At 48.6% G+C, this 19067-nt stretch overlaps 5 protein-coding genes across 6 annotated transcripts; 3 read left to right on the top strand and 2 right to left on the bottom strand.

Annotated features, from left to right (window-relative positions):
* Positions 1-1462, top strand: LOC125952487 (E3 ubiquitin-protein ligase RNF12-B-like). The gene is made up of 2 exons (XM_049681962.1): positions 1-316; positions 378-1462. The coding sequence occupies exons 1-2, from the start codon at positions 181-183 to the stop codon at positions 1379-1381; spliced, it is 1140 nt and encodes a 379-aa protein (XP_049537919.1). The 5' UTR covers positions 1-180; the 3' UTR covers positions 1382-1462.
* On the bottom strand, positions 1460-7008 carry LOC125952486 (uncharacterized). Its single transcript, XM_049681961.1, has 7 exons — positions 6822-7008; positions 5992-6744; positions 3659-5905; positions 3262-3580; positions 2853-3180; positions 2629-2771; positions 1460-2537 (listed from the first exon to the last, which is right to left on the bottom strand). Exons 2-7 carry the CDS (start codon positions 6692-6694, stop codon positions 2201-2203), a joined length of 4077 nt encoding a protein of 1358 aa, XP_049537918.1. The 5' UTR covers positions 6695-6744; positions 6822-7008; the 3' UTR covers positions 1460-2200.
* A 406-nt stretch (positions 7009-7414) lies between these two features.
* LOC125951301 (tubulin gamma-1 chain-like) lies at positions 7415-9397 on the top strand. Its single transcript, XM_049680045.1, has 3 exons — positions 7415-7604; positions 7691-7893; positions 7962-9397. Exons 1-3 carry the CDS (start codon positions 7556-7558, stop codon positions 9078-9080), a joined length of 1371 nt encoding a protein of 456 aa, XP_049536002.1. The 5' UTR covers positions 7415-7555; the 3' UTR covers positions 9081-9397.
* Positions 9398-9802: 405 nt separating this feature from the next.
* Positions 9803-12641, top strand: LOC125951302 (cysteine-rich with EGF-like domain protein 2). Of its 2 annotated transcripts, XM_049680046.1 has the most exons (4): positions 9803-9846; positions 10040-10973; positions 11058-11153; positions 11576-12132. In XM_049680046.1, exons 2-4 carry the CDS (start codon positions 10130-10132, stop codon positions 11809-11811), a joined length of 1176 nt encoding a protein of 391 aa, XP_049536003.1. In that variant the 5' UTR covers positions 9803-9846; positions 10040-10129; the 3' UTR covers positions 11812-12132. The 2 variants fall into 2 exon arrangements, with proteins under 2 accessions (XP_049536003.1, XP_049536004.1); XM_049680047.1 differs by lacking the exons at positions 9803-9846; positions 11576-12132 and adding an exon at positions 12280-12641 and having other exon boundaries at positions 9865-10973.
* Positions 12642-12759: 118 nt separating this feature from the next.
* LOC125951303 (uncharacterized) lies at positions 12760-17933 on the bottom strand. The gene is made up of 4 exons (XM_049680048.1): positions 16767-17933; positions 15527-15660; positions 14628-15288; positions 12760-14565 (listed from the first exon to the last, which is right to left on the bottom strand). The coding sequence occupies exons 1-4, from the start codon at positions 16852-16854 to the stop codon at positions 14399-14401; spliced, it is 1050 nt and encodes a 349-aa protein (XP_049536005.1). The 5' UTR covers positions 16855-17933; the 3' UTR covers positions 12760-14398.
* Positions 17934-19067: the final 1134 nt, after the last annotated feature.

Genomic DNA, 19067 nt, shown 5'->3' with positions numbered 1-19067 from the left:
CTTCCGACGATTCTTTCGTCTCCACCTTTCCAAAATCGGTTCATACTGGCGCTGCGCGAACCGTTTCGTTAACGTAAACAAACGACGCCGCCGCCTCAAAATGGCCGTAGTACTTATCCTTCCGCGTTTTTCGTAATATACTAGTAGAATTAGTCCTTGAACCGAGGGATCCTTTCCAAAATGTCTGGTACAGCAGAGTTGATCAAACATGTGAAGCAGCTTCGCTTGTTGTACGATCCTTCGGACGAAAATTACACTGACCAAGCGAAAAGAGATGAAGCGTGGGCCGAAATCGCGCATCACATGAACAGCACAAGTAAGGAATAGCCGGCTTAGCCTGTTTGATTGTAATTTTGCTCATTTACTTGTTTTTTCAGTCTCGGAATTGGAACAATATTGGAAGGTACTGGTAGCTAACTACTTGCAATGTAAAAACCCAAACGCAACGAAGAATTGGGCATGGTACGATGAAATGGTATTTCTTGATGATTACTTACCAAAGACGCCCAAGATCGAGCCCGAACAAGAGCCCGAGCCAGAGCCAGAGCCGGAGCCCGAGCTCGAACACGAGCCAGAGCCAGAGCCGGAGCCCGAACGAGAACCGGAGCCCGAGCCCCAACCGGAGAGCGATGTAGTAGAAAAAGAGACTGGTTCAATCAATGCAGTACCGCATTGCAAAGCAGGCCAGAACAAACCATTTATTGTTAGAGCTACCACGGTACCAGGAATGGGCCCAAGCGTTCAATCTCGTGCTGTGCCGAGCGCCAAACTGACCAGCCTTAACCAAACAGAGAACCATTCTTTGGCACCGGCTTTTGAACCGACAAAAGCTTTGCACAGCGACTATGATCAAAATGCAACTGCTGAAGAGATAGGAAATCGATTGTTGTTACATACGCAAGATCAAGTCGAATCTCCTTTGCCCAGCCTGCAACAGCCGGAAAGTGCCAGAAAGCGAAAAACGCCCGAGCAGCTACCACCTACTGAAACGTACAGTAGTGTTTCACAGATAGGTGAGGATCGCAAAAATAAATCTAGAATATCACAATCAAGGGCACTAGGTCGACCAGGTTCAACACCACAGGCGCATGGTGTCACGCTAGCAAAAAATCGTAAAAGACCAGCACCGAATGATACCAATGGAGAGCCAAAGAAACCCGATGCTACACAGCTGCTTTTCAACAGTTATGCTGAGCAATTCAAAAAATTTAATCGACGCCTTCAAGGGCGACTGAGTGTTCAGATAGCACAACTGTTCGCTGCAGCTGATAACGAGCAGGTCCAGTATGAGGAGTGTCTAGGTATAATTAAGAGTGCAACCGAGACCGAAACCCAGAAACAAAAGGTCTCGACAACGAACAAAACATCCCGCATAAGATAAGTACGCATAGGTATTCGTACGCATTAGTCATAACCAGAATGAAATTAATGAAATTAATGAAATACATAAGAATGAACTTAATCCACATAAACCACCCCGCGATTTCAATTTTCTTTATTTCATTTTCCAGAGAAGACATTTTGCTCATCGAAAGCATCAAACACTAGAAGAGAGAGGGAGAGATCTACATTCTGGGAGGATGAATTTGTCCGATAAGTTGATTCTTTGTTTTCAAATTTAATTCAAATTTGTTCGCCAAGCAAAGCTGCAAATGTTTTATCGTGTTGCTGCTGCGATTCACCATCCATTAGAAGTTCCTAGCGCAAGTAGTATTCATTTTACTTCGGCGCTAATCGTTGGCGGTTTTTGTTCACTATTTACATTACACACTACCTTTCGGTTCTCTCATGAGCGTGCGTGTCACCAAGTATCGAAAAAACAATTGGCCATGGCCTGGGCCCAGAAAGAATTAAGCCCCGAGCATAAGTGGATGGCTTTAATAAATACTATTGCGAGCAGCAACGTACTGTTGTTGGGGGTTTTCGATGCTTGAAAAACAAAAACTAATCCTGACGAGTCCTAAAGCGCATGCTGCCTTTAATTTAAGGTTCGATCGCATCGGCTTCGTTTCAGTGCCAGTTATGGCAATCACAATCACAGCGCCAGCAAGAGTTCAATTCGAACCATCGAATTCCGATTCAGAGTACTGGCTCTCTAATTCAAAAATGAAAAGATATGCAAAAAATAGATTATCTAAACGAAAAATACTAATTCCTTCCTTAGACTCCATCCATCTCTTTCCCAAGCCCAACAGCTGGCCTATCGGGCACTCTCGGCCATGTACTCATCGATCGATTTGATCGTTAAACATTGATCTCCAAGCAATAACAGATCACGGCCACCGTGCCAGTATCCGGCATTCTGAATTCGTTCCTTTGGCCGATAAACGTCACCCGTATTGCTTCGCAACCGCGAACACACCCGTACGGAGTATTCTTCCGCATGCAGCAAATCCTTCGCCAATCGCCTATGATTCGTCCAACAAAAGCTAGGAGTGTTCAGGCTAACGAGCAGCAGCTCACCACTCTGGAACGTTACACAGTGCCGCTGGTTCCCTTCTTGAGTTGGCTCCGCCAACTGGCTTTCTCCCGTGATTCTGTGGGAAGAGCGAAAAAGCGCAATGATAAGAATGAAAATCGTCCTGTTACAATGTTGAGCCCGTCTAGCTTGGCTATATCAAAACATACCGCATCGAGGAGAGGGCTATCTCGTAGCTGTGAGCCACATACCACGCCTTTTTGAACAAATTAACGGCGATCACCTTCATCAGCTTGCGGTTGCTCTCGTTCACTACTGGTTGGATTTGAAACAGGAACAATGTGCTTTCGACCTACAGTACAGTGTTAAATTCGTTAGGGACCGACTGAAACGAAATTGCCGAGCTGGTGGCGCGTGAGTAACGTGAGCTTACCGTTTCCCTGTGGACAAAGCTACCGACGATTGTTCCAAGGGAGAGCTTTAGATCGATTGTCCACAGTAGATGACCCGTTTCATAGCACCACAGGTGGACGGTGGACTCACCAAGGCCCAGCAGCCGGCTGTTCGGCAGACAGCGCAAACTGTTCAGCTTCTGCCTTACGGACGGGAACTCGCGAATACTGGCCAGTGTTTCCAGGTCTGGAGTGAGACTGTACTTACATAGTCCCGTTTTTGATTCCATCTCTCGTACGTGCTCGTACCAGCAGACGATGAAGTAGCGTGAATTCGGAATCGGCAGAAACAACACATCTTCCAGGGTGCTGGTGAAATGAAATGGAACCCGATCCCGAGAAAATGCATTAGACTGAAGCGATAGCTTAGATTGTACGCATTGTAATTACCTTTTCACCGTATCCAATTGATACGATTTAACGCGAGCCACATCCTCTTCACGCACACCCCCCTGATCCTCCGACGATCCCCTTCCGTCTTCGTCGTCGTTTGTTTCTGTAATATTTTGTTCACCTTCATCTCCGCTCGGTGTAGCTGGATTTAGCATGTGAATCTTGGTGATCAGAAAGTAAGCATTGATGTAGATTGAGGCAAGCGGACAGGTCCGCGATTCGTCCTCCGCCAGATTGCGTGCCCTCGGCTCTAGATAGAAGGGATGACAATTGTTGTACCCGATGCGATGGGCATTTTCTGTGTCCAGCTCAGTATCTGTCAATAACAACGGAACGGTAGGGTGACATTAGTCTATGAAATATTAGATGCCGTAGGCATGCGATTCGTTCTTACCGCGCAACCAACGGGACACCTGAGCTACACGCTCCCATTCCTGGCGCACACCCAACAGCGCACTCAACCGGGAATATCGCCAGAAGCTTACCAGCCCCGTCTGCACGACGATCAGCTTTTCATCGATCAGAAAAACATGCAGCACCTCGCCATCGCTCCTATTCAACGGATTCCGGCACGGTATACCTTCATTGACAGGTTTCGGTGGAGGATCAGCGGGGCATTCGACTTCAGCCATCGCTTCGAGTGCCAGGGCACTTTCCACCGTCTGACACTCTTTCGAACGTTTGCCCTCATGCATCTCGGCGCTGGTCGAGCTGCTGACCGCACTGTCTACTGAGCAGCGTAACGACGCCGTCGCTGCAGTCCGATGCAGGGATTTTGGCTTCGGTTTCCGGGTCATAGATGACGATGAAGAGGAAGATGATGTCATCGATGGGATATGCACAGGGCTGTCCAGATGCTGCTGTGATGGGACATCACTGGCATCGCCTGGCTCGCTATCTCTGGATATCGGTTTAGGTTCCGTGGTGCCTTCATCATGCGTCGGTGTTCGGCATGATGAGTTTGCGGCCATAACGGCCGTGATGCGTGATGTACACGCCTTGCCTTGTTTTGGCGGCTGTCGCAAGGACGGGAACGTGGTGCGGTATCGTATGACCTTTCCGCTACGCAACGAGCTCGACAGTACCAACCGTCGAACACCACGAATGGCACTGCTGGCAATAGTGCCAGGATGTGATTTACTTTTGGCCGTAACCTTCTTTTTACTTTTTACCACTCTTCGCTTCCCCTGGTTGGCCCTTCTCTGGGTGTTAAGCTTAGACTTTGCCGTCCCGTCGATGCCTTGGGTCGATTTGGTTACACTTTGCAGGTCCAGTTCGACCTTAGAGCCTGGTGCTAGAACGACTCCGATCGTCTTTACATCGTCGTAATTCGGTGGTGGTACCGGTGCTCCCGCGAGCTGGTTCGTTCGGTGGAGAGGACTGATACGCAGATAGTTGAGGAAACTATCGAGGCCACGGTCGCGGCAAAGCAACTGAGCATACGGTGCAACGTTTGGGCCTTTGTTGATTGTTTCGATCGCACGACGACAATCGCAATAAGTCTCGATTCCTTGCACTGGTACTCCATCGTTGGGCTCAGTGGGACTACATTTGTTGCACCTCTTACACAAACTATACCCAGACGATAGTTTGTGATAAGTTCGCCTTATCAACAGCATACTGGTGCCGGTTTGGGGTTTATCGATTTCGGGATTGAGTTGACCATTACGAAAATCCGAATCTTCGCCATCGTCGAGGGAAAGCGTTGTTGTTGCCGATGTTCCTGCACACGCTGCTCGGTCCGTCGCTAGGCCGTTCATCACATCGGTACGTAGCTGGCCACTTGTGCTAGCTTCCATCGCATCAGCCGTACGACGCTTCTTGCTGGCCAACATGGTACCAGTCATCGAGCTCGATATACCCTCGATCGGTGAATCGTCTGACGAATCATCCTCACTCGAGATGTGCACGGTGTCGTAAAAGGCGCGTTTTGTTCCCGCGTAGCTCGTCGTTTCAATTTTAGCCTTCGTCGGTATCGAATGGCGCAGATCTTCCTCCGTTACGCGCCAATGTTCTACACGATCCCGGTGGGTCATCGGTTTTACCCATTCGTTGATTTCCTGCAGCTTCAGCTCGAACTCATTCATCGAGTTACTTCGCGACGCCTCCGTTACACCCTGCCGGCCCATACTGTGGCGCGTCGAAGAAAACTTTGCACATCCGGAACTCGAAACGTCACCGTACGAGTTCTCCATCGAGCTGCCTTCGTCATCCTGCTGATCGGGTTCGTCCCCTTCTGTTTGGCTATCGTTTGGTTGACTTTCTACGATCGGATCATGGACCTTCTTGTCTGCTCTTGTCGATTCGATATCAATGCCCACAAATTCCACCTCCGGTGCATCTTCGGCGACTTCCATACACTCATCGCCTATCAATGGGTGCTGTCTTGGTAAATTTGAGACGGTTACGCCCTCACTGCTCGTAGAACCATCCTCGACTTCGTCTGCCGTCGCCGTTTGGTGATTGTTTGATCGAACCGGTGAGCAATCACTATCTAAATCGATCGTTGTCACAACGGGATGGTGGGTACTGGACGCTGCCGACTCGCCAGATGATTTATGATACGATCGCCTTAACAAACTCACCCGAGGCAAAGGGCTCTCGCTGTCACGACGACCAGTTATGTCGACAATAGGTGAACCTACGGATAAACCAGACGATATATATGTAATGATACCGTCCTCTAAACAAGAAGGGTAGAAGGGGGAAGATGGGGCTCTTGCTCACCGTGAATACTGGTTGATGTATCACTAGAACCACTCAGCATCGACGGACGGCTGCCAGCCCTTTGAAACGCATTTCGGGTTAGCTGCATTCTTCTATCGGCCAGAGCAGTCATAGGAGCTCGATCAAACACGCTGTATCTGGTTGGACTGATCCCGCTTGGGGTACTACTGCTCGTCGGTGTTTTGACGTACGAACGGTTAAATATAATGCAGCTTCCCGCCGATGCCTTGGAGTGAGTTGAGCTGGGTGTGGGTTTAAACTGATGGTCTAATCTACTCCTTGCACGCTCCGAGCTGCTGCTAGTCGAATCCGGTGATGCGTGAATGGGTCGCCGGGAGTAAGTTCTACGTTCTCCAGATAAAGACCCATTTCTGAAAAGAACTTCCCCGTTGGCATTCGAGGAAAGATCAATATTTACGAACGGCGACAACCGTGGTGTGATGGCTGGATTGATATCAACTCGACAATCTCTGCCGATTTGCTCCTCCTCGTCGTCGTCGTCATCGTTAACGACAACGTTATCGTCGGAGCGCCGGACCTCCGGCGGCCGATGTAAGGGTTGATGTGATCGTTTGGCCTGGTCCTCCTCTTCGTCGACAAGATCGATCACATCGATCTTTATGCTTGCCTCCTCAGCCAGCTTCAGCCGCCGAGTGAGGCTGGCCTCGGCCACTTCTCTGCCGCTCAAGTTGATGGTGTGCATGGGTGTGAGCTCAAATTTGTGCCGCGGATGGGGTTTATCTCTGCAACACGCTATGGAGTGGAGAACAGAAAGGGTAAACTCCTTACGAATCGTTGTCGTCCTTCCTCAAGCCACCCCGCGTACTTACGCTAGCGGTCGAGCGTACGATTTGCACCGATGATGCGAAAATTGCCTGGCGTCCTTTTTGTTTTTCAACAAATGCGGCGCATCGTCTTGTGTAATTCACTCAGCGGGAGCGGAAAAGCCCACTCTTCAATTCGGATAAATAAATTTAATCGGCACGGAAAAAACAACTTTTTTTGTGCCTCGCTACTTCAGAACTACGTGATAAACTACCCACATAGCCACGGCTTTGATGTTGCGATCCCGACGAGAGACTGACCAATTTCGGTATACATCACACGTAAGTTTTGTACGAACAATGACCCAAATGGACACCCATTTTGGCCGGTTTTCATGGAAGGATTAAACAGAAAGTTTTTTTCAGCCTACAATTTTGGAATGCTTTTGAAACTGTGACATCAATTTTCTTCGTTACCAAAAGGAAAATCCATCAAATTTGCGGAACAATAGGGAATTTTTCTCTTCGCCCGAAGGTCTCTCTTCCGTGCAAGCTTGCGTACAAGAAGCGGGTGATTTTTGAAAAAACGAGACATGTGCGGCGAAAACGGGACAAACACGGCGTAAACGAAACAATAACGGCGAAAGAAAAGGAAACAAACACAATTTAGCCGCCATCCGTTTTGTTAAAAACCGCAAATTCCGCAACATCTTTTTGGTTCAGCTTTGGGGGGCAAAATACGTTTTGTCGTCCGCCGGAACCGTTCGCCAAGGAAACCAGCGGGTGCGATACGTTGAGCGATGCCTAGAGGCATCATAACGCTCCAGCTGGGCCAATGCGGCAACCAAAGTAAGTAAATCGCCGGAAGCCGCTAAGGTTCTGCGAGGTGCGGCAGCTCCACTTACGCATTCCATCCTGGTGTTGTGGATTTTCAGTTGGGTTTGAGTTCTGGAAGCGGCTATGCTTGGAACATGGGATATCGCCCAGCGGTATGCTACAGGACTTTGCCGCCGATGGCCTTGACCGGAAGGACGTGTTTTTCTATCAGGCCGACGATGATCACTACATTCCGCGAGCCGTGCTGCTCGATCTGGAACCGCGCGTTATCCACACCATCATGGCATCGGCCTACTCGAAGGTAAGAACCGGAGTTTTTGGTCTTCACATTGAATCAACAACGCCTTTTCTTGTGTCCGACACCGACAGCTGTACAACCCGGAGAACGTGTACCTATCGAAGGACGGAGGAGGGGCAGGCAACAACTGGGCATCTGGGTTCAGCCAAGGGGCGAAGCTGCAGGAGGAAATCTTCGACATCATTGATCGCGAGGTGGACAACACCGACAGTCTGGAGGGTTTCGTGCTGTGTCACTCGATCGCCGGCGGAACTGGTTCGGGCATGGGTTCGTTCATGATGGAGACACTGTCGGAACGCTTCCCGAAGAAGCTCATCCAGACGTACAGTGTGTTCCCGAATCAGGACGAAATCAGTGACGTCGTCGTGCAGCCGTACAACAGTCTGCTGACTCTGCGCCGCCTGACCAGCTGTGCCGACTGTGTGGTCGTCCTCGACAATACGGCCCTGAATCGGATTGCGACTGAGCGACTGCAGCTGGAGAATCCTAGCTTCGCCCAGATCAACACGCTCGTCTCGACCATCATGTCCGTTAGCACGACCACCTTGCGGTACCCATCCTACATGAACAACAATCTGATCGAGCTGATCGCTCCGCTCATCCCTACGTCCCAGCTGCACTTCCTGATGACCGGCTACACCCCGTTGGCCACCGATACCGATACACAATCGGTGCAGAAAACCACGGTGTTGGATGTGATGCGGCGGTTGCTGCAGCCGAAGAACATGATGGTATCGACGACATCGGACAAAGCGAACCAGCATCGGTACATCTCAATTCTGAACATTATCCAGGGTGAGGTGAATCCGTCGCAGGTACACCAGTCGATCCAGCGTATCCGGGAACGCAAACTGGCCCAATTCATCCCGTGGGGACCGGCCAGCATTCAGGTGGCATTATCACGCAGTAGCCCGTACGTACAAAGCAATCACCGCGTATCGGGCCTGATGCTCGCGAACCACACCAGCATTTCGTCGCTATTCGGTCGTTGTCTCAATCAGTACGATAAGCTGCGCAGGAGGGGCGCCTTCCTCGATCAGTTCAAGCGTGAGGACATGTTCAAGGACGATCTGAGAGAGCTGGATGAATCGCGCGATGTGGTGGAGGCGCTGATGCAGGAGTACATAGCGGCCACACAACCCGACTATCTCAACTGGCACGCCAGCCGGGCCACGGAAACAACTCCCTGAATAGATGATGGGACGTTCACACAGTATCAAATCTCTGAATGTAGTTGCCGCCGCCGCCGCTTCTTACTCAAAGCACCGCCGAATGAAAAGATGTAACCCGTGCTCTCTCTATCTTCCTATCTCTTTCCTATCATTGAATGTTTGCGGATAAGCGTTAAGCAAATTCCAAGGAATGTGCCAAACTGTGTGTTCCGCGTGGTGTGGCTCTACTGAGTGTTGAGATCCTGATCCGATGGATCGGAATGAAAGAAATAGCTCTAATAAAAGATAATATATTACAGTATTGCTGAAACCTCGTACCTAGCGTTCTCAAAATTGTGGCTCCTCCATAGAAATTGTTCGAAAGTAAATAATGCTATACAGCTAGGGTAATGTATACTTAATAAACTTTTGCAGCTAATGCAGCATTCTCGAAGGAAGAAGCTGCTGCATCAGCCGCTTCGATTTGAACGTCGAGGACGGGGTGACCGACCGTTGGCATTCAACGAGCGATCAAAGTTTGTAGTTGAAATTATTTCAAGATGTGCAGCATGGGATCTCACAAAGTAGTAGTGCTAGAAGTCATCGTCGCGATTAAAAAGAAAAAACCCCAGAGCTGCCGTTGGATTTAATCGGTTCCTTTGTATGGGCCCTTTAATGGCCGCTTAAACAATAAGCCTTTGATAATAGGGACAACAATCCGCAAGGGACACGTCAGATAAGCTGTCATTGCGGCAGCGAGATTTGTTGTTCCACGAATCCCGAGTCGGCAGGTCATAATTTTAAGGTAAGAACGTGAAACTCAGCGGTTACTACACGTGTTCGTGGTAGTATTCTTCGAGTAGATCTACTTGGGAACGATTTGAAGCGCATTTTAGTGCCTCGTTGCTTTGGTTTCATTGAAATTGAGCGTGTACCGCAGATTGAAACACGAGCGCCGCAGTTACAGATTCTATCGATTTTTCCGATCCTGCCTTCAGGTTGTAGGTGCGAGGGACGTAAAACGTGCAGCTGCTTTCCATTCGGTGCTCCGAGGTGTTTGGTACGCCCTTCTGTTTTCCGGCGCTAGGATGTCACGGTGGCGCTCGTTCTGTAGTAGAGCGGCGACGTGTCTGTTGGTAACGACGGTGCTACTGGCTAGCTGCGCGCTTGCCGATATCCCCAAAACACCGGGACTGTCCGCCGGTGGCAGCAAAAAGGATAAGCTCAAGGCGGAAAAGCTACCACCCTGCAAAGCGTGTACGGCTCTGGTGAACTCGTTCCGGGACGGTATCAAGCGCACCGAGCGCTCCAAGCACGATGGTGGTGACGCGGCCTGGGAGGAGGAGCGGCTCGGCAGCTACAAAACGAGCGAGCTGCGGTTGGTCGAGATACAGGAACGGCTGTGTCAGGATGTGGTGCGAGGGGAGGACCAGTGTCACCAGTTGGCCGAAGACTACGAACCGCAGATCGAAGTGTGGTGGAAGAATCATCAGACGACCCACCCCGATCTGCATCAGTGGTTGTGCGTGGAGCAGGCGGCGGTTTGCTGTCCGGACGGGTTTTACGGCCCAAACTGTGACCCGTGCCCGACCTGTTTCGGTAATGGCAAGTGCAAGGGCAACGGAACACGCAAAGGGAATGGACGGTGTGCGTGTGAACCGGGCTACGCGGGTGAAAACTGTGATAGCTGCGGGACCGAACACTACGAGGCGTTCCGTGATGAAACCAAGCTGCTGTGTAGCCCGTGCCATCGAGCTTGCGCCACCGGTGGTTGTACCGGGGCTGGACCGAACGCTTGTCGCGTATGCCGATCGGGTTGGGTGATGGATAGTGGCAGAGGTGGCTGCGTGGATGTGGACGAGTGCATCACGGCCAACCCTTGTACGAAGCAACAGTTTTGTGTGAACAATGAAGGATCCTATAGTTGCTTAGGTATGATAGTATCGCTGCTGATGTGGCTCGCAACGTCAAGCGATAAGCTGTGTCGATAAAGCATTTTTTTCTATTCTCTTCTAGAATGCGATAAATCTTGTGAAGGCTGTAGTGGCGACGGTCCAGATTTGTGTGACAAGTGTGCCGATGGCTACGAACTGCGCGATGGCATGTGCACAGGTATGTTTGCTGCATTTTAATTCTTCCGTCCATCTCATTAGTTTTCTTACTAGATTTGTGATTACTTTGCTTCCTTGAATGTCTATTATTTTTCGAATTCATCGAATTTATCATTGCGTTATCGTCATATTCATGACGGAGCTACTAAAGTAGACTAAGCTAATTGAATTCCCGAAGCTCGTAAGGCATGAACGGAGGTATTCATTTTACGATTTCTAGGACCATCATAAAGCAATTAGCTTTACTTTCTGTTTTGCCTGCTTAGTTTGGTTTTTATGCTTGATTTTAAAAAGTTTAGCACTCTGTGTTACTATTACGTTTGCTTGTGTATAGCGCATGGTTTCTTAAAACCGTAGTTACCTGAAATCGAGGCGAACCGAACTGAACCAAACTTTAACGAGTACTACAACACCTTATCACAGATACCAGCAATGAGCGGCGTACCCAGTATGCTAACTTCACGCGCTACCTCACGTACCTCGGTTTGTGTCTTGCGACCTGCATCGTCCTGCAAAACTCGACCTGGTTGGCCGGCCTCGTAGGTCTTGCGGTGGCGATCTACATTTCCGTGTCCGAGTATTGGCTGAACACGACACCGCAGCCATCGGCTACTCCATCCCCACGCATTCTGGACGAGCTCCTTCAGCAACAGAACTGAGCGTGCGCGAATAGATAAAGACGGAAAAGGGATTGCTACTGAACAGGACTAATGCGCATTTTATCCGTCATGTGGTTCTGATTATTATGATTGCATCCCATTACTAAAACTGGCTCAAGTATGCGTTGAATGGAAGGTACTAGTCGTATCTCTCGCTCGTAGACTAATCTATGAGTGCTGATTTTTTTCCTTTCGTTCTCTTTTGTTGGGTCCATCATGTCTTTATGGGTTGAATGAAAGTAGAAACGACTGTCTGTCTCGATCGATCTTCCAAAGAGATGGAGATTTTAAATAATAAAATCAATTCGACAGAACTCAAAATGTGCAGTTTATCGTTCCAACATTGCTCACTGCCAGCAAACGCAAGTTAGTCTGGGAGTCTCCACTGCCAAGCCTAGTAGAAGATACCATCGGTTGTCGATCAAGTTTTGAACGAGTATGTGTCTGTGTGTTTCAATTCGCCGTTAGGTGCGGAAACGCGATCGGAAGACGCAACAGAAGACAAACCGAAGACTGACGACAGGACAACCGACGATGAGGAGACAACTGCCGCTGTCGAGGAGGTTCAGCCAAACGATGAACTGTAGTGCGACCCCATACGCTTTCGATACCTACCAATGTGAGCTGACAAGATTCCACTGGCTAACGCGGGCACTTGTTGAAGAAGCGAATAATGTGATTCCAATTGAGCACCCAAACATGTAAGAGTGATCGAGAGGTAATTTAAGTTGTACAAAGATGACGACCGGACACACGGACACGAACGAGCGGTGTAACGTCTGGGCGAAAAGCGAATAAATGAAATAATAATAAAATGAGTGAATGGAAAGTGGGATCCGTTCGGTTTGTGAAGGATGAAATTATTTATCTTTTGAGAAAGCCCTTTGCAGCACACATAAATATCGAAGCATTTAAAAAGCCAAATGAAACAAATGCACGCCCCGTGTGTTCAGTGTTGTGATCACTTTTCTTTACTAGGTATATACCAGATAGAACAGACTCTAGCGTGATGTAATACGATAAATACGCGGCTTTTCTTGTCCCATTCACTATTCCTTTCTTGTCCCCTGTTTCATTCTCCCTCGCTTTCCCTTTGCGGTGTTCGGGTTGTTTGAAATGTGTGAAAAGAATAACACGAGAGCGACGCAGTAGTTGTAGTTTGGTGTAGGTATAAATTAAAGTTCGTTAACTTAATGGATAACTCATAAAGTACTTTCTAAACGCCTATAAATCGCCCCAAATTTCCCTCCCGTTTGTGCCCTTAAAAATAGAGATACTTAAGCACTTGGGAAGGGCTTCGAAACCGGATTAGCGGATTCAGTGTGATGTTGGCCAATTTGTTTGCGGGGGGTTTGTGATGATGGGATAACATATGCAATGGCACAACAGATAAAGCTGCTTTAGCAGCATCTTCATTACAGTGAACTGCTCAAAACCGGAAGGAATACATCGGGAAATGAGAAATTCGAATTGAACTACACGTTGCATTCAATGAACCGTCTTCCTTCCCTTCGACGCTTTCATTCTTGTTTTTGCCTATCTACATTCGATCTCGATGTCTCTTCACAGTGGTTCCGGTCGACTGCTCATTCCATTGGCCAATGGCGCTTTGCTACGGTTAGGCTAATTCACAATTCTGTTACAGATGAGCATAAGTAATAAGAAACGATTGTTTGCTCCTTGGCGGTAATACAATTAGTTCACCCGCACGCCACAAGCGGAAACGTTTACTGCGAACGCGTGCTGCGTTGATTGAATCGTTAGCCCATAGATGGCTAGGATTGTATGACATCTTTGATTGTGTTTGGTGTCCTATACCTTACCCTCAATGATTTCCTTTATCTATCCGAATGTAAAATGTGAACCTGAAAGCTTTAAACGGTGTTCACCATGTCGCGTGCGGCAACGAGACTATTGAATGACTTTTGTCCGTTCCACTTGTCTTTCTTTTCCTTCGCCTTGGTTTGGCTCGTTTGCATATGCATTTCCCTCGCTATCCTTGGGGCTACAACCTTCTGAACGTTAACATAGGCCTGCCTAGCTTATTCCTGTCAGTTCCCTGTCGTACCTTACTCCGTTGTTTGCGAGCCATTTTTCATTCTTCGTCGTCCTATTCTTATTTTGCTCGCCTGTCCGCTTTCTTCCCTATCCGCGATATTAGTGAAAACAAATGACGAATGGAAAACAAGAATTTTCCCAGTTTCCTATTGCCTTAAAGCTACCACAAAACAGTATACAGCGAAAAGGGATCAACTAAAGTGATAAAACACGACGAACACGAGAAGTCTAAAAATTGTCAACACCTCTGCTTAAGGTTAAGTCTTAAGGAACGGCCTCTGACCAAAACTCAAACCGCGATCATCATCGCAACTCTCTCGCAGACACACCCCTTGTGGTGTGATGTATGTGTGTCTGCTTGTGTCGTTAACGATTTTTCGTTGGCTATTTGATTACAGAATTTGCTTATGCTTATGCCCCATTTCATACTCGATTTTCGTGGCCTGGTCCTGGCCATTGAGGACGCATCTTATGCGGCTTCTAATGGCCAGCCATCATTTCAGGTTTGTTTGTTTGCTGGGCAATCCGATTAGAGCTTGCCGTTGCCGATACTGCTGGTATTAGTGTTGCTAGTGAGATCTCGTTGTAGTATCGCCGGCGCCGTTGGCGAATCGCAGGCCGCTGTCGGTGTACGATAGGTGTAGAGACTTTGCAAAGGAACGTGCAACAACTCAATCACCTGCGTAAAGTTGATTTCTGAAACGAAGAGGAAGATGACGTTGACTGATCCATACTAAGTATCCCACTGTAATACCTACCATTTTCCGGCGTGATGATTCCATGGCGAATGAGAAAGTCTAGCACGACGGGGCAGCTGGTGGTTTTGAAGTCGGGCTTAAAGACCCGCTCGAGGCATTCGTGTACGGGGAGCAGCTGAAAGTTTTGCACCTCACCGTCTGAATTATCGGGTACAAAGTCTTCCGGCAGCTCGAGATCATACACGAACTCGGTGTTGGGAAAGATGCCCCGTTCGCTTTCGAAGAAGAACGAGACACACCCAGCCGAGACGAGATTTTTCAGCAGATGATCCGGTATTGAAGCTTCCTCGGCGGCCTCCTTGACGGCCGTCTCGTGAACACCGTAACCGACAGCCAACCCACCGCTTACCATGTTGTCCCACTTACCGGGCCAGGTTTGCTTGGTATCGGACCTTTGCTGCAACCAAATGCAGAGTCCCTTGGTCGGATGGCGCACGTAGCCATTGATCTCGACACCGTAGTTGCGCACACCGAACAGACAAGTGGCCGATCGGTCCATCTTAAGCAGCGAACCGGTAGACGATTTGACATCGTAGCACTCGTCACGCCAACCTTTCAGCGCGACGAATAGACCTTGTTCACGGAATTCTCGCAATATTCTATCTACCTGCTGCGATCGTGTATTGTAATCACGGAAGGCCGGGTTCAGCTCGACAATGTTCTAAAACAAAACCGAAAGCTTCGTTAGTATGTAGCCATATTTGTGGTTAAACACATCGACATTCCTATAACACAACTATAAGTTGATCTAGAGCAAAATGCTAACGATTATCACATGGCACTAGCCTTGTTTTAATTAGTGATAAGGGCACCCCCTTGAGCATATTTTTGGTCACACCAATCTATCAACCAATGATAACCATTGATAGCCAGTGAGACTCATTGCAAGCAACACATACCTGCTTACCGTGCTCCGGCGCACGGATATGGAACACTTCCGGATACTTGAGTAGCTGTTCGATGACATTCTGACTTACTAGTCCAACTTGATGTCCGTCGACGACGAACGGCCGGCATTCTCCCTTTCGTAAACCTTAAAATCGAAACAGAACGATACAGCGAGATTAGTGATAATCGCCAACACTCTAGGTTTTCAGGGATGTCCTCGTATGGCATATTGTTTATCGGTTTACTCAAACAGCAGCACAGCTGATAATCATTGATTGGTGCCATGGTAAACGTCATCTATCCGCCCTAACCGAGAATTCCATCATCTGCCTCGCATTACCCTGACGAAGCATGAATAAACCTTGAGCACCATTCCGGCGCCACCTTCGATTACAGCGCTGTTAGCAACGCGTGGCGTGTTGCTGTGTTGGATGTGGATGCACATGACACGGGTACGGTTGGTGGCAGGTTTTAATGAGATCGTTTCGCATCCGGTGGTGTACCGTCCCTGATGTGCGCACTCATATCGGAAAGCGCATTAATTTTTGTCATTTTTGGTTGCTCTCATTTTGCTCCACTTTGGGCCGGTTATTTTAAAACATATTGCCCACCTACCCCGCTGGCAGTTAGCGGTGTGTGCAACACGAGTTACGCGAGTTGTTTTCGACGGGGACTGGGAGGCGCCACGGCGAAATGACCCCGCATGCCATCCAGGTTGAGTGTTATGGTGTTGATCCGGGGATTTCATGGACCGAAGATCGGCCTGCTAATTGCCATGGCTTTCCAAATCTATCGACCAACTTCTAGCCAAGTAGCTGTCTCGGTTGATCTATGTTGACGGAAAGCGAATCCACCGAGGTAAACACTGCACTTCCCGGGGTTCGCTATTTCGTCATCCGCTTGGCGACGACACCACCGTATCGACACAACAAGATATCGAACCTGGCACACATCACTGTGCACGATCGGAGTTTCACTTACTTACCCTAACCATTTTGGTAGTATTTGCTTATGGACTGAATGCAATCAATGGAACGACTGGTAGGCACGCACCACCACCCCGTTCGCTGTGAGGCGAAACCCGTGTTAGGCAACACATTTTGCGCGGGCCTTCGAGCTTATCTGTATCTAGCCTTTCCGATATCTGCGCTACAGCGCTGTACGGTACGCAATAGCCTCTTTAATTGTCGATTTGGCATACCATCGCCGTAGCAAGAGCAGCAGGCGACGCAGCCCGACGCGTTTCCTTACCGTTCAGGTAGAAGCAGTTAAACTTCTGGGCCAGCTTCAGCAGTCGTGACATCTTGGGTTCTGGCTCATCACTCGCGGCGGTTGTCATTGTTGATGTTTTGAACGTGGCTCCGCGGGACGGGATTTACGATGGTTGTTGTAGAGCGGCTCGTTTCTACTGATAAATGCTCCCGACCGAGCGGGGGGTGGCACACGACCACAACGGCGCCCGTCGTCGCGACTTTTTGGTGCGTCTCGCGGAGAGCCACCACCACTAACGCAAAGACTTCTGTGCTCGTCGCCGGATTCTTACTTGCTCTGAAAAGCCCGCAACCGCAGCTTCTCTCGCACTCGCGGTGACATTTGCTGCTGCTCGTCCCCCTAAAAACGTGTGTCCTCGCCGTTTATGCGGCCGTTCGACTACCGGATGATTGCTGGGATCGGCGGAGGCACACACGAAAAGCTGAAAACGGGGTGGTAATTTCGCGCACCGCGCTCACCCAACACACAACACTCATCACAGCATTCTTTGGCACCGAGCCGCCGTTCTGTACCGCCGGAAGCCGTCAAAGTCGACCGGGATTAGCCACGATTCTAGTGCGACCGTGCGGAATCAAACTTTTGGCAAAGGAAAAATCCACCCCAACGCCCCGTGGCTTGCCGTTGCTCCGGTTTATGGGGCTAATGACGCATGCATTGGGATATCGAGAGGCGACGAGAAAAATCTGACCATCGCGGGCGGACGACAGTTTTCAGGAACGGGCAGTACGGCACTCGAATTCTCGGTTATAATGTTGGAACTTCCGCGAAGAAAAACGACACTTTTGCCACCTTTTCCGCGTTGGGTAGCATGACTGGTGGTTTACGGCATGCTCACTTCTCGACCGATTGGCATCAGCCACACTTGAATACACAAAACCCGCTGGAACACTAAGCCACGATTACCGAACGTTCAGAAAGAGGCCATAAGGGTGGGTGAATCCTTGCTGCTGCTCTGTGAAAACGCACTTTGGTTTTATCCAAAGATGATACTCGGTTGGAACGGCACGGATGCGCACGGTCGCACGGCCCCACGAATTCGGCAAAACTCTGCAAACGTCGTCGTCCACTCAGAGGCGGGAGTGGAGCCGGCTTTCTGGATCGATTCAGCCCACTGCGAATGACGAGAATTTCGTATTCATGACTCGACTGGAACTTGGACACAGCGCAACGGATTGTAAATTTTACAATATTTCCAGAGTATATTATGGCCCCTATTGCGATTGTCTTGTCTCGTTTCCAAGACAAGACTCGACCAGTCTTGTCTGGCAAAAACCGCGGAGTCTTGGTTGTCTAAAATCGGTATTGCGAGAGTCGCATGAATTCTTGAATGAACAAGTGTTCATTTAGCTGTCCAAAGCCGTCAAAATCCCAACTTTGTATGTAAACAATCGCGCGCAGCTTGAGTTTCCTTACCGTTAACGTGTTTTAATTCATCAAAAAAATGTTTTCAATCGTACAATATTTGTTCAATTATTCTCAATTTCTGATGCATTTTTATTCAGGAACTCGATCGTCACGAAAGCAAATGCTGAGGTTTGAGCCCATTACATGGTTCTCAGAAAATGTGCCATTTCGTGCAATTGAACATAATCGATTACTGGTAATAGGTTATTGATTAATTCCATTAAATTCCTCAAAATCAACCGCCAGTCTGCTTAATAAAAAACTGTTACGGTAATCTTAAATCGCAGTCTTGTTTGGCAGACTCCCAGTCTGGTAGCTTTGAGTACAAGACAGCTGAGTCTCGTTTCCAAGACAGAAATCGGAGTCAAGCAAGACACTCGCAATACCGACACAAGACTGACGTTTGTCTTGGAAACGAGACAAGACACTCGCAATAGGGGCCTATATTATTATTATTACATTATAATATACGGAGTATTAATTTTGTCTAGACCTGTGCGGGGCTACACGAAGCGTAAATTTCGCGTATACCCCTGCGCAATGCCAAAAAGTTTGCGTTTTTTGATTTTACATTTTGAGTTTACGCTTCGTCTGGCACGGGCTTACGGGGTTCTTTTTCGCTGACAATCACCGCCTTCGGTGAAATATTTCAGAGGAAATTTAAACTCAATTTGCTGAGCCGTTTGGGAGCATCGGTTTTTCGCTTCGCGCAAAGCTGGTTTTTTGGTAATGAAAACAATTTATTGAATGAAACAAATTATCATGTAGTTATTAAATTAAACTACACTTTGGATGGATCTGAATGAGCGTTGTGTTTGAGCGAAGGAACGCTGTACAGTGCAGATTTGTAAAGAATGAAACTAGTTCAGTATTTGT

The sequence above is a fragment of the Anopheles darlingi genome, chromosome 2, assembly GCF_943734745.1.
Source record: "Anopheles darlingi chromosome 2, idAnoDarlMG_H_01, whole genome shotgun sequence".
Classification (NCBI taxonomy): Eukaryota; Metazoa; Arthropoda; class Insecta; order Diptera; family Culicidae; genus Anopheles; species Anopheles darlingi.
The sequence above is the reverse complement of the archived record's forward strand: the minus strand, read 5'-3'. Positions and strand labels throughout refer to the sequence as shown.

Excerpts from the sequence above, each read along its gene's own strand:
- LOC125951303 (XM_049680048.1), bottom strand. The coding sequence starts at position 16,854 with ATGACAACCGCCGCGAGTGATGAGCCAGAACCCAAGATGTCACGACTG. Across the intron at positions 15,661-16,766 it reads TAACTGCTTCTACCTGAACG|GTTTACGAAAGGGAGAATGC; the intron begins GTAAGGAAACGC and ends TTCGATTTTAAG. Across the intron at positions 14,566-14,627 it reads AATCATCACGCCGGAAAATG|AAATCAACTTTACGCAGGTG; the intron begins GTAGGTATTACA and ends TCTTCGTTTCAG.
- LOC125951302 (XM_049680046.1), top strand. The coding sequence starts at position 10,130 with ATGTCACGGTGGCGCTCGTTCTGTAGTAGAGCGGCGACGTGTCTGTTG. Across the intron at positions 10,974-11,057 it reads AGGATCCTATAGTTGCTTAG|AATGCGATAAATCTTGTGAA; the intron begins GTATGATAGTAT and ends ATTCTCTTCTAG. Across the intron at positions 11,154-11,575 it reads GCGCGATGGCATGTGCACAG|ATACCAGCAATGAGCGGCGT; the intron begins GTATGTTTGCTG and ends ACCTTATCACAG.
- LOC125952487 (XM_049681962.1), top strand. The coding sequence starts at position 181 with ATGTCTGGTACAGCAGAGTTGATCAAACATGTGAAGCAGCTTCGCTTG. Across the intron at positions 317-377 it reads GCATCACATGAACAGCACAA|TCTCGGAATTGGAACAATAT; the intron begins GTAAGGAATAGC and ends TTGTTTTTTCAG.
- LOC125951301 (XM_049680045.1), top strand. The coding sequence starts at position 7,556 with ATGCCTAGAGGCATCATAACGCTCCAGCTGGGCCAATGCGGCAACCAA. Across the intron at positions 7,605-7,690 it reads GGGCCAATGCGGCAACCAAA|TTGGGTTTGAGTTCTGGAAG; the intron begins GTAAGTAAATCG and ends GTGGATTTTCAG. Across the intron at positions 7,894-7,961 it reads TGGCATCGGCCTACTCGAAG|CTGTACAACCCGGAGAACGT; the intron begins GTAAGAACCGGA and ends CGACACCGACAG.
- LOC125952486 (XM_049681961.1), bottom strand. The coding sequence starts at position 6,694 with ATGCACACCATCAACTTGAGCGGCAGAGAAGTGGCCGAGGCCAGCCTC. Across the intron at positions 5,906-5,991 it reads TACATCAACCAGTATTCACG|GTTCACCTATTGTCGACATA; the intron begins GTGAGCAAGAGC and ends GTTTATCCGTAG. Across the intron at positions 2,772-2,852 it reads GCTTTGTCCACAGGGAAACG|GTCGAAAGCACATTGTTCCT; the intron begins GTAAGCTCACGT and ends ACTGTACTGTAG.